This window comes from Poecilia mexicana, unplaced genomic scaffold, assembly GCF_051168715.1.
Source record: "Poecilia mexicana isolate PSO_F unplaced genomic scaffold, ASM5116871v1 scaffold_6, whole genome shotgun sequence".
Classification (NCBI taxonomy): Eukaryota; Metazoa; Chordata; class Actinopteri; order Cyprinodontiformes; family Poeciliidae; genus Poecilia; species Poecilia mexicana.
This window is the reverse complement of record NW_028263375.1, coordinates 25076231-25089065: the sequence shown is the minus strand read 5'-3', so window position 1 is coordinate 25089065 and position 12835 is coordinate 25076231. Positions and strand designations below refer to the sequence as shown.

At 38.7% G+C, this 12835-nt stretch overlaps 1 protein-coding gene across 1 annotated transcript; it reads left to right on the top strand.

The window, feature by feature from the left end:
- The first annotated feature begins 1523 nt into the window (after positions 1-1523).
- On the top strand, positions 1524-12199 carry c25h12orf75 (chromosome 25 C12orf75 homolog). The gene is made up of 6 exons (XM_014987442.2): positions 1524-1830; positions 6600-6624; positions 8132-8167; positions 9120-9199; positions 9706-9736; positions 10528-12199. The coding sequence occupies exons 1-5, from the start codon at positions 1788-1790 to the stop codon at positions 9708-9710; spliced, it is 189 nt and encodes a 62-aa protein (XP_014842928.1). The 5' UTR covers positions 1524-1787; the 3' UTR covers positions 9711-9736; positions 10528-12199.
- Positions 12200-12835: the final 636 nt, after the last annotated feature.

Below are 12835 nucleotides of genomic sequence, written 5' to 3'. Positions count from 1 at the left end.
CATTTTCTGTTTTGTCAGTTGCCAAAATTTGTAGTGTTTGCTAAATGTCAAAAATAATGAGAGAGATAAATTGTTGCACGTGTACACTGCACTGGACTTCAACAGCGTCGTTGTTCATTTGAAAGACCCATTTTTGCCCCAGTTTGAAATTTCCTCTGAATATCTCCAGATGTTGCTACAATGTTTCTACACAGTCTTCCTTCCTTCCCCATGACGCCTTTTATACTGTGAACACCACCAGTGTTTTCTGCAGCGTGATGCTTCCACCCCTGTACTTTACAGTCAGACTTAGTCAGATAACAGTGCTAACATCACGGTGCATTTGCAAAGTGTAATCTGACTTTTACTGTAGCTTGTGGAGAACCGACTTCTTCTTCTTTTCTGACTGGCCTTTCAGCCTGTGTCAGTGCAGAACCCAACTGATGCTGTGGATAGAAACACATGCTGCTGCTAGCTTCAGTCCGCTTCTTCCAGCCTCTTTTGTTCAGAGGCTGAACAAAACCTCTGGACAAAAGAGGTTCAACACAAGCGGTTGCTTTAGGGGTCTAGCAGAATTTGATTTAAGTCCCCTCTTACTATAAGCAACTTCAAAACAACAGTTTTATTCCAGGCCAGAAGGAATCTGAATGGATGGGCCACGTTTGATGGAAAGTCAGTGACGAAGATGTATTTCTGAACAAGTCAAGCTCAAACACAAAGAAACGATTAAATTTGTGTAGAACAAACAACACAAAACTAATAGCAGCAGATTATTACTATGAAGGATTATTTTTTTGTCTATTTCTCTAACTCTTAAGACAAATTTTTAAGCTATTTAAAACCTAATAGTACTGTCAGTCTCAATAAACGGGGACAGATTTTTGGTTGACCGGGATTTTGAGGGCTCCAGATGTCAAAGATGCCTTAATAAAAGCTTAACAGTTTAATGAAATGTTGAAAGAAATCCTGAGTGAGCTTGTCATTATCAATTAATGTGAGGATTACCATAGAACGAAACAACAAACCGTGTCCGTCCTGCAAGAGCTCCAAAGAGCATGACTGGAATAAATCAAAATGCCCTGAGAACTGCCGGGGGTCGAGACATGACCCTTGTGTGGCACTTGCGGTTTCCTATGCCGGGTGTTTGGTGTTCGTCTGTAGCTGGATTGTTTTTAGTCGGAACCCAGAGGAGTCGGCTTTTAGCTGCGAGCCTCGGCCGCAGAGAAACCTCACAAAGATCCTCTGTTTCCATCACACAAAAAAGCTAATTGGGAATTTCACCGTGAGCTTCTCTCTCCCACAGGCGGATGCATCGATGCCCTTTAGTACAGTCAATTTTTACACCTTCATGCAAAACGGAAGCTCCCCATTGGTTAAAGTCACACTCCACCCTCCGCCTTCTTTACCCTGGTTTCCCGGGCAACCATGTCAGGGTGGAGAAAAAGAGCAAATCATGTGAGGGCAAAGCATCTTTCTCTCCATCTCCCCCCTCTGTCTCTCTTCCTCTCTCTCTCTCTTGCTGTCATTCTCTCCGTCTCAGTGTGTGTACGTATAAAAGCGTCTCAGAGCTTTCACCTCAATCTGAGCTCTCTGTGGCTTTGTGGGGCAGGCGGGAGCAGGACTCAGGCACGCCACCAAAGGGCATCCCTCTGAGCCATTTCTTTGACCTTCCCTCTCTGCTTCCCCCCCCACCCCGAGTTCCTTCTCCTCCCTCCGATGTGTCGCGGGTTTCCCTCCTCATCTCCTCCTCACCCTTCCTCTCACTGAACGTCTCCGCTCTGCCTAGACGGTGGCTGCATCGATGCAAAATGGGTTGTGGCAATTCCTCAGCCACCAGCACCTCGGGAGGGGGTGAGTGTTTCAGGAATCTCCGTGTGGATGTGTCAGTCAGCGGTGTGATGGCTGGTTGGTGAGCGAGAGGCTGTCACCGTCTCTGCGGGAAGGAGGAGAAGGTGTTTTGGGAGTACATGAAGTCTGTCGGGGGAAACGCTTACGCTCAGGAAGCACATCTTTGTGGGTGCATGTTGGTTACTTGACTTCATTCATGAAAACATCTTCTGCCCTGTCTAAAAATCTTTCTTGCTCTATATTAATGACAAGAAATTTACAGAATCCTTCTTGCATTTTGCAATTATGTTCACATTTAAGAGTTAATACCCTGAAGATGCAGACGCTGAGTCCAGTTTGGCAAAAGCCCTAATCTAAGACTCGACTGCATCTATACAAACATTTTGACTTTCATACAGTTGCAACATCTGGGCATTTCTTTTTAGTTTGTCTGGTGTTTTTTCCTTCACCGTCTTGCCTTCCAAAGCAAAACTGGCATTCACTCATCCTTGTCTCCCCACTTGACGGATACAGAGTGTGTCCTGAACGCAGGCGCCTCTGAAATACTAAATCAACTCCTGACTTTGATTCGTAAAAACCTGAAGGACACGTGTGAATGGAGGATATTCTCTTATCAAATTGTTTTTGTAACCCTCACCCAGATGTCCTGCTTATCTCCCCCCCAGCACATCTCACTCACTTGGCTCAGACTGTTTTAAATGACACCTGAGAAAATCTCCAGGGTCGCGTACACACACACACACACACACACACACACACACACACACACACACACACACACACACACACACACACACACACACACACACACCAGAAATACTGTCTAGGTAATAATTAGTTTGAAGTATCTGCAGAATTACCTCACCAGCACCACTGCCCATTAAAGCAGCGTGATGAGTGTGTTTGTGCTTGTGCAAACGTGTGTGTGCTTGCAGGTACCTAATCAGTGCTTGCCAGGCGTGTTGACGTAGCAGCCGGATCCAAATGTGATCCACGCTGAGGTTCCACGGCCTGTAAACAACACCTAAGTACCTCCCTGTGGGCTGGACCTTGTTTGTCCGTGACAGGCGGACTTCTTCGGTCGGCCTCATCCATTTTTTATTGACTTAGTCTCAGAGGTCAGCGATCAGAAGAGTGTCAAGGGCGTGTGTGTGTGCGTGTGTGTGTGTGTGTGCGCGTGTGTGTGTGTGGGTGTGTGTGTGTCATCCTGTCACTCTGACAAATTGGGAATTGCAGCGGCTCTCGTTTGTCCACGCCAGCTGATGCCAGGCCTGTGTCAAAGGACAAAATTAAAGCAACTATGGCTGGATGTTTCTGTCAGACCAATCAAACTCACTTTATATATAGTTATAGATATTTGCTTTATTATTGTAGATTGTTGCATAATGAAGAAAATAAAAACACCCATACGAAACTTAACTTTTGGTTTGGTTCTGGGTGGTACTAAGGCACTTCATAAACAATCAGAACTCTTTTGATTGCATTTTCTCAGTGCAGGCTAATGATGAAATTCCTCCTTTGGTTTTGTTTTCTGCACAGCTGCAGCAATATGTCTGAGCTTCATTTAAAAACCCTCCATGCATTTCACGAAACAATAAAACACTGAGGCAGTTTGTGAGGAAGACCAGGGCAGGCTTCGTCATCAGCAATCACTTTGAGTCAAGTTGTCATAAGAAAGCATTCAAGAGCATCTCATAAATTACAATACCAACAAAGAATAAACATTATTTCTGGAACTTATTTTAAAAAGTGAAGCTCATTCATACCCCTCTATGTTCATTCAGTCAAGAATTTCACAAAAGATAAAAAAAAAAAAAAAAACTACTTAGAAGGTGTCAGTTTTGAAAAAAGTATATTTTTTTATCGTTTAAAATTGCATGTGAGATGTTTACACTCTGAAACTTTAATAATAAGTGGAAAAATATTCATAAGCAATACAGCAAATATATGCTCCTCATAATTGCTGGCCAGCTTTTGGCTTGTTTCCACAAGTATTTTTGCTATTTTTGAATCTATAGGCATATCCCTAATCTTCAACCCAGATTATTTAGTCAGAAGAAATATGTTGGGTAAAGTAAAATATTATAGGTAACACAATCTTGTGTTTGGTGACACTTAAATCTATGACACCAGTCGCTGTCCACATCTTCTGAATCTCTCTCAAATTCTTGAAAGGACTTTGTATCATAATCCTCCAGTGGCTCACAGGTTATCAGGCTGCTTCTGCACCTTTTCTCTTCCACATTTTTTTCTTCCTCTTCACCTTTATAAAAAATAAGCTTGGATACGTCACTTCTTTGGCAATTTTGTTCACCCATAACCATCACAATGAGGAGAAAATAAACTCTTAAGTTATGCAACTCTGTGTGTAACAAATCCAATAATAATTTCACTTTTCACATTTTAAAAATGTTTGAAATTTGTGAAATTCTGCTGTGAAAAAGCCACGCATCACGACCTGGCTGCGTTTTTTTATTCTCAGTGTGCCTTCATCTTTAAAAATTAAAACCAGAACCAGCTTAATATTTATGTGCAACCTAGAAGTAAATATTCCCATTCTTTGATAATAAAAATCTGAATCCTAACCACTGCGGAGGTCATTGAAGAAGCTGTGAAAGTCAAGTCGGACAAGATCATCATGAATTCGAGCCTGGCCCTTATCGAGTTCACTCAAATGACCGCACTATATGTCACATTGTTCAACCCAAGCCTTGTGCTCGCAGATGTGCAGCCTCGGATATGAATGAGCTTTTGTTGAGGACACTGAAAAGGCTTCTTTGTCGCTTTAGCACACTAGAAACCTTTGCAGATCTCTACATAGACAGAAATATTCTCCACGATTTTCCTGCTTCGTTTGCTATGATTTCACGTTCAGTTTGATGCTTCCAGGATAAGTTTGGCACAAGTACAGATAAAAACTGGTTGAAGGACAATCCTATGCATGTCTTTCTACACTGTTGTTGAATGGAGCTGTGTGTGCAGTACAAAGGAGGAGGAGGTTAAATTATCCTCCAGCTTAACATCATCACTTTAGAGCCTGTGCATCAGGAATGAAGAAGTGCTAATTGACTCATCTAGGAGTTAAACAGCCTTGAGCTTTCCACTGGTGTCACTGGAACTGAGGCTTCTTGTGCTGCTCTCCATACTGTAGGTTCTTTGACAGTGGAGCTGAAAACCAAAAGCAATTTTAAGCTACATGAGCGACATCAGGACTCTAAACTGAACTGAGTCAAAGTTTCAACGGCAAAACAAAAAAAAAAAAAAAAAGAATGATCACACTGTTCAATTCAATGCTTACAAAATCATCAAAAGGCACTTAATGAGACAAATGTGTCCAGTTCATATCCAATCATATAGTTGGATTTGGATCTAGTTGCATACAGTTCAGTTGAAATGCAATAAGGTCATAACAGGTTAAATATTTAATTGGTAATATTATGAAGACACATCTAGCAGCTCAACATTAGCTGTTCTCTGTGCTGACCAGAAGACTGGAAGGAGACACACACAGTAAAAACAGAGCACAGAAACACCGAGTCAGGAGTTCTGTCTAGGGAAAAGAAACAAATAAAAAAGAGGGAGAAGATGTGGTTTATAGTTGAAATATCAGTGGCACTCTCCAGGAAAGAAATGCAGCTGACCTAAGAGGCACTGTGACAGAATTATTTCTATACAAGAACAAACAAAACGAGCAAATATATTTAATCTAATATATATTTTTTAAGTTGCTCTCCGCTATAAAGAGATCCTAAAAGCACTGAAATATGAGTACTTTTAAAAAGAAAACAAAGTTAAGTACAAATGACAGCATTGTCTTCTTCAGAAAGAAGAGACGGGTAAAACTAAAATACCAACAGAATATATTTTCTATGCAGCGGAAAAAAAGAGAGTGCATATGTTTAATGTTTGCGAGATTTCTTTCAGATACACTGTCTGGGAGAAAGGCACAGCTAAGCTGAAGGACTGAGCTGGGAGTACTTTCTACATGGAAGAAAAACACAGAACACACATTCTTGAAAGAAACAATATCTGTATGTGGCTCCAACCAAAACAGTTCTTTTGTCTGCGTTTTGTCCTATCATTAGAATGTAAAATACTTGTTTCTATAAAAAAATAAAATAAGAACAGCCGCTCTGAGCGGCTGCGTTTCTTTGGGTCTGCTGAAAAACTGAGTTGCAAAACAACTCATTAACTTCAGCAGCCATCTTGAATGTTTTTAATAATTGTAGCTTTAAGACGCACTGTCACATTGTCTAATCAAAGTCCAAATTCGTCTGAAATCTGTCGCTTAACTTCGACAGATTTCACATGGAGCTGTCTTAATGATTGAGGTCGTGATGACTTTTGCTCAGTGACGGCGCATTGTCGTCACGCTTGATGTAACTTTTAGAAGACGGTGCATTGTGTGGTAGTAAAGAACTGGGGATGATCAGTGAAGATGCTCATCAGAGTACGGTTATTCTTTATGAGAGTGACAAAAATTTCTACAGATTACTACAATATAGACACCACCTAGAATAAAAGGCTTGTCCAGCTCTGTGTAGTTATTGTCTGTATTTCAATGGACCTTCACAACCCAGAGGCTTTAAAAGCAGAAAGAAAAAGGTTTACATTCACCCTTAATAAAGTGAGTCTACTGCCAGCATCCTATTATTGTCTGTCCTTGATTCAGTGATTCTGAACACAGAAATTAAAAGTTAGTAATGAAACATTCTTCCTCCATTAGGTATGATGGTTGGGTTAAATCGTGTTCATTTGTTTTCTGTTCTCAGGGCCAGCAGAAGCCTCCAAAGATGTGTAAGTACATCAGTCATTTTTAAGAATTTGAAAACATTTACGAAGCTCTGTAGGACATAAATCAAAGCTAAAATCAAGTTTCTGGTAAAATTTGCAATCATTGCCTTCAAGTTTTTAATGTTTTGTCAACTTTTAGTGTTTTATTGGACTTTAACATGATACATAAACACCAAGTAGTGCAATAATTGTGAAATAGAACAGAAATTATGCATGGCTTTCAAAAAGAAGGTTTCTGTTAAAAGAAAGGCATAACTAGTGTCAATCAATGTCTGACGCAAAATACAAGTGCATTTCAATAAATGATTATGTAAAAGTTAATCTAAAATCTATTGAATTTGTGGCAGGTATATTGAACATTTAAAAAAAATCTCTTTTGTTTGTGTTTTTGAGGGCTCATTCTGGGGTGTTTTTTTTTTTTTTTTTTTTCTTTTCCATTAATACTTTTCTGAAAAGGACAGGAGAAGCAACATTACTAAAGCCTTAACTGGAAAAATTGATAATGGGTGTACTTGAATTTTTATTTTATTCTATTTTTTCAAACTTTGCACTTTTCATTTTAGTAGTACTTCCCAGAAAACAGCCTTCGTGGGTCCCAAAAAGCTACTTATCGATCAATTTTCTTGTCAGTGTTAAAATGAGAATCAAACATGTAAGACTCAACCACAGTGAAGGAATACATATTGACCTGGTCAGGATTTAGATTTCCAGTAAAAAAAATAGATTAATTCACTGTAACAGGGATAAATTTACAAGCGTGTGTGTCTACTTTGTACCTTAAATCAGCATGTATGTTTCCTGGAAGCCATCTGAGCAGCCAGGTTCAGCCCTTGAGAGCTGACTGAAGAGTGCTAACTACCTGAAGCTAATCAGGTAGTTGATCAGCTGAACTACGCATCAAAATATCACAAACAAATGTAGACCACACTCATTTTGTCGCACACATACAAACTCTTTCTTTATCTATCTACTGCAATGCCCGTCAAAAGGACTTCATAACCCATTTCTCCGAACCCTGATTTCATCCTTTGCTTTTACCAATCAAGCAGAGTAAGCATGCTAGGTCAAGTCTTTAGGGACCCACAAAGTGGTCGAATCCCAGCGGTCTACTTTAGTGCCTACTTAGTTCCTTCCAAGATGAAACAAACACACGCTCGCATTTTATGTTCAAAACAAAAGAATCTGCAAACAGAACAGCCTCCAAGCTGAGTATTTTTGCTGTTTTGTCCCCGGCGCAGCTTCATGTGAGCTCTGCGACAACAACACGCTGCAAGCAGCTGATTGTTCAATAACCTCAGCTGAAACGATAATTGCCAATTCCATGTGCCGCATCGTCAGCTGCTGCCACCGGGGAATGATCCGCATTCCCTGCGGCTCGCCGTAAATGTTCCGCAGCGCAGCTGAAACAAAACACACCCAGGAGTCCAGCGGCCTCTTTTTCTCAGAGCTTCAGGTGTTTTTGGGCCAGGCTGTGAATGCTGACCTGACCTGTGATTCTTCTCTCAATCAGGACAGAAGATCCCTCGGCAGACGATGAGAAAAGAAGGTATTCTGTTGACGCTTCTGAGGTTTTCGGCTGACATGTAGCTTTTTGTGAAACAATCAGTATTTTCTGCAAGAACTGTAACCAACAACATCTGCTAGTAAGGCAGATAGTATTATAAAAAAGCATTCATATCGCTTTAACTTCCTTTTATTTTGTCTCATTTCAACCTGTTAACTTTGACCAACGCCTTTGTTTTTGCTCGTTAAAAGCTTCTAAACAGCACAATACTGCCACCACCATGTTTCACAATGGGTATGGTGTGCTCAGCGTGTTTTTTGGTGTTCTAAATAATGCCAACATGTAGGCAAGAATTTAAGTTTTCCACGTGAACTGAGCATATTCTTCCACATGCTTGCCATGCCTCCTTCATGGCTTCTTGCGAACTGCAAACAGGACTTCTTCTTCTCCTGACTCTGTTTATAGATTCAGGGACTTTCGAAGTCAATCCGTTTCATATAACTTCATTTAAATGAACATAGTAAAGGTTTAATTAATGCTCTTCTTGTTACATTCTTCACTTTAAGTGGACAATCATTTCTTGGTAAGCTTACCATTATGTTATACTTTTTCTACTTCCATATGATGGATTGAACAGAGCTCTGTGAAATGTTTAAAGCTCGGAAAATTGTTTTGTAACCCAATTCTGCTTTAAATGGCTCAATGACACCTTTTCTGACTATAAAATAAGCTGAAGACAAAAGTGTGCAATATTCTTAAGATTTTTGAAATAATTTTTTTCTCCATTTTTTCAGTCTTTTGGTTCTAAAACAAAATCTGAAAAAGTTCAAGAGAGTTTTTTGCAAAGGACTGAAATTTCGTAAGAGTTGAAACTAAAATAAAATAAATTCTATTAACATATTATAGTTAGCTGAATTTAATCTTACTGTTTCTACTCAAAATATAACTGACAAATTACATTGCACTAACATAATGTCTTCTCCTGTCCTCTCAGGAATTATGGCGGTGTGTATGTGGGTCTGCCTGCGGACCTGACCACTGTAGCTGCTAGTCAGTCTAAATCCACACGGAAAGGTGAACATCTGCTGCACACGTTCTAATTTTAAACAACTTTGACATTGAAGTGTATTTATGAGGCACATCTGAACATAAACGCTTAATAATCTCCATCAGATGAGCTACAGCAACATGCAAAGCAGCCACTCACCTCATTGTCAGGGTCCAAAAATTTGATCCGTTAAAAGAAAAATATGTCAACCTTGAAAATGTTCATGCTATTTATTAGCTCTGTTTGCAAAGTGGACAGTGGAACTGATTCAATTCAAGAAGCAGCAATGTACTGGAAAATCATAATGCAGGGTATTTTTCTTCTTTATTTCACATTTTTTGTGCTGTTTTAGTTGTCCTTGCTGAAGTTTGATAAAACCGATTGTATTTTGAGACGTATCATTTCCTATTTTAACTGATCTCTATCAGTTTTGAAGAGATACAGAAATATCAGACAGGTAAAAGATTGAAAATGTCAAACAATGTCCCTACAAATAACTTGTTGCTGTGCATTTTTCTTCTTCTTCTTACAGACTAGCAGCTACAGAATGGAGTCCAAAACAGGTACCTGAAAAAACAATAATACAGATTATTTGGCTGTTTCTTTTTGGTTTTTTCTAAATGATCCAGAACCAAAAATATTCATTACCGCAACATTTTCTGTGTTTAAAAATTTCTAATGGGACCACTGACAATATTTATACTAGATGTTTACAATAAAAAAAACAATCCAGTTATGGATTAATTGGGATGAGCACTAAATAAACTTCAGAAATGTATTTCTTGGTAAGGACAAGTTCAGGAAGCTAAATTCCTGGAAGCATTTAAATTAAGACTAGAAAGGCATATGCTAAAGAAAAATATGCATTTTCTTATAATTACTTAAATGTTCGAATATTATGATTACATAAAACAATGTTAAGTTGTAAGAGTAATTAAAAAATTGTACATCCATTATCTGAAATGTATTAAACTACTGCAGGGCCATGTGTTGCAGTACAGTTTGAATTTGCTTTGTAGCTCAGCCTTACCCATAAGTCAGTGGGCGGGGCTACAACGTGAAGTTGACTTGTGCTGGTTAACCAATCAGATGTCTGATGAGCCACAGTGACAACTGAAACAAGTAAATAATGCTAGAACAATTATTTGTCATTTCATGTGACTAACTGAAGTTTTAATCGCAGATTTAAATATTTAGTTATTTATTCAATTAATTATCTACCAGGTATCGTATTTAATGTAATCATGACAGTTTAATCACATGCATAAAAAGTTACTTGGACTGAGTTCATTTTGGCTCTACATAAAAAGCTAACTCAAAAACTGTTGACTTTTATATTGTTTGGTCTCAACAGGACCCTACAGTTGAGTCACCCAGAGACCGTCACATTACAAGCAGAGAGCATCTCGCCGCTCTGGTTCTGGTAGAAAATGGACTAAATAAGGACTTCCAGAGTCACACTGAGCAAAAGACAGGAACTAGCAGAGCGACAGAAGGTGGAGTGATGTTTGGATGCATACAGCATCAGCCACCGCCCTTTATCCTTGAGAACAAAAGACGAAGAAAGAGGAATCCCAGACAGGCGCCCCACGCTGCGAGGAGCAGCTGAAGGTGGTATCAGTGGACCTGCTCCCCCCTCTCTCTCTCTCCCTCTCAGGAAACGATGGAGGATACAGCCAACTTCACAGTTGAATGTGTGGGAATCACACAATCTCCCCAAACTCCCTTGGCAATAATATTTTCTGCTAATTATATCACTGCAGTGCATAAATGCTTAATTGCAAAGTAGACTGAACGTGTTGCTGGTGATGAAAATAGAATTTATTGCAATCAAGGACCTGCTGTTGCATTGGGAAAGTGAGATATTATTCTCAATAATCGCTCTCAGAGCTGAAATGAAGCTTGTTTTACACGATGTTCTGGGTGTGGTCACCTAACCTCATTCCATGCAACGATTTTATGTATCTGTCGTGCTTGTTCTCCCTTCAGCATTATGATTTTTTTTTTTGCTCAAAAAAAGAAGCTCAGAATACAATACCTTTAAAGCCAAAAATGGGAGATTTTCTTAAAGTTTTCATAAGCTGAACTGTCAACTTCTTTTCTCACACCCACAGCATAAATGTAGATTTGCAAAAACAGCCTAATCTTGGAAGAGACTGAAAAGAAGCATAGAAACGGTGAATCTGTCTTCAATCCTTTCTCCCCCCCCACACTATATAACTGAACTCCATGTTGTTTAGTCAGTGTGTAATATTTGAAAGAAAATATGTGTTGAATTGTGCAATTTTCTTTTTGTCAACAAACACCACAAGAAAAGATGAAAATGAAGTTTTTATTGAAGTACAGCTTATATTGTGATATTTACTGTGCCTTGCGGAGACGTTCCCACCCCTTAAACGTCTTCACATTTTGTCATGTTGCCAGAAACACCAGTGGATTTTATTGAGATTTTCTGTGATTATCCAACACAAAGTGGTGCACTGTTAGAAAAAAAAATCATGCATGGCTTTCGAGTCCTTTTATAGATTAAAACTTGAAAATTATGCTAGTCCATCACATAAAATCTTAATAAAACACAGCAAAGTTTGTGGTTACATTACGAGAAAATGTGGGAACGTTCAAGAGATGGTAATACTTTATCAAAGCTTTTTAAACTCTTTGTACCCTTTATATTTGCAAATTATTGACTACTGAATCAAATCATGTTTCGTTCTGCTAAGCGGCATGTCAAAAGTGTGCAGAAATGTTTGATCAGTGTGGGGGATAAAAAAAAAAGAGAGAATCTGGAAATGAACTCAAGAAGAATCGACAGAAATTCTATTTTGACTTGCTAAGAGCACAAATGAGTAAAGATTTCCAATGAGGAAACATGGAAATCCATCTATTTTGGACTTCTGTGATGTACTTGCAGTCTGTACAGGTTCTTTGTACCCCGCTCTTTGCCTAATGGGATTTTCTCCAACACCTCTGCAAACCCTGAACATGGATAAGATCATATTGAAAAGGAATAAACTAAATGAATTTTTCATGTTTCTCTGTGGCTTTTGGACAGCATCCCTAGCTGAATACTAAGTCAAGAATATTTTTTTTGCAGACATCTTGTAGCTTTTGAAATAACCAAAAGCTACAAATAACTGAATCCGGTTTTACTGCCAAAGTCAACATAATAATTTTACACTCAGGCAGTTAAAGACAATAACTCCTTAAAATGACAAACCAGTTAATAAATAAGTTCATACTAGAAAATAATAGTTATGAACAAAGTCGTAGCACTGGTACATTATGTCAAACTAAATCAAAGTAAATAAACAATCGCAATATAACTTTAAAAAGAAGAGGAAACTTAACAATGTATCTATTGTAATTAAAGCTAATTAAGAATCTAAAATAGATGTTCTCTTTAGAAATAATTTCATGGCATAATTTAAGATTATAACCTCACTATGAGATATTGTACATAAGTGTCAAGGAAAGTAGGAGGTAGAGAGAATCGGCAGACATTTTGAGTTTCTTCTCAAAATGTCAACACATGGATTGAGGTGTTGATTTTTAGTCTATTTCATTAACAAGTACAAGTAAAAGATTCTCGTCTCTCACAACAATCTTAAACTCCCAGTTAACTAAATCTTGGTTGGTTTTAAGCAGACCTGAAACCTCATTAG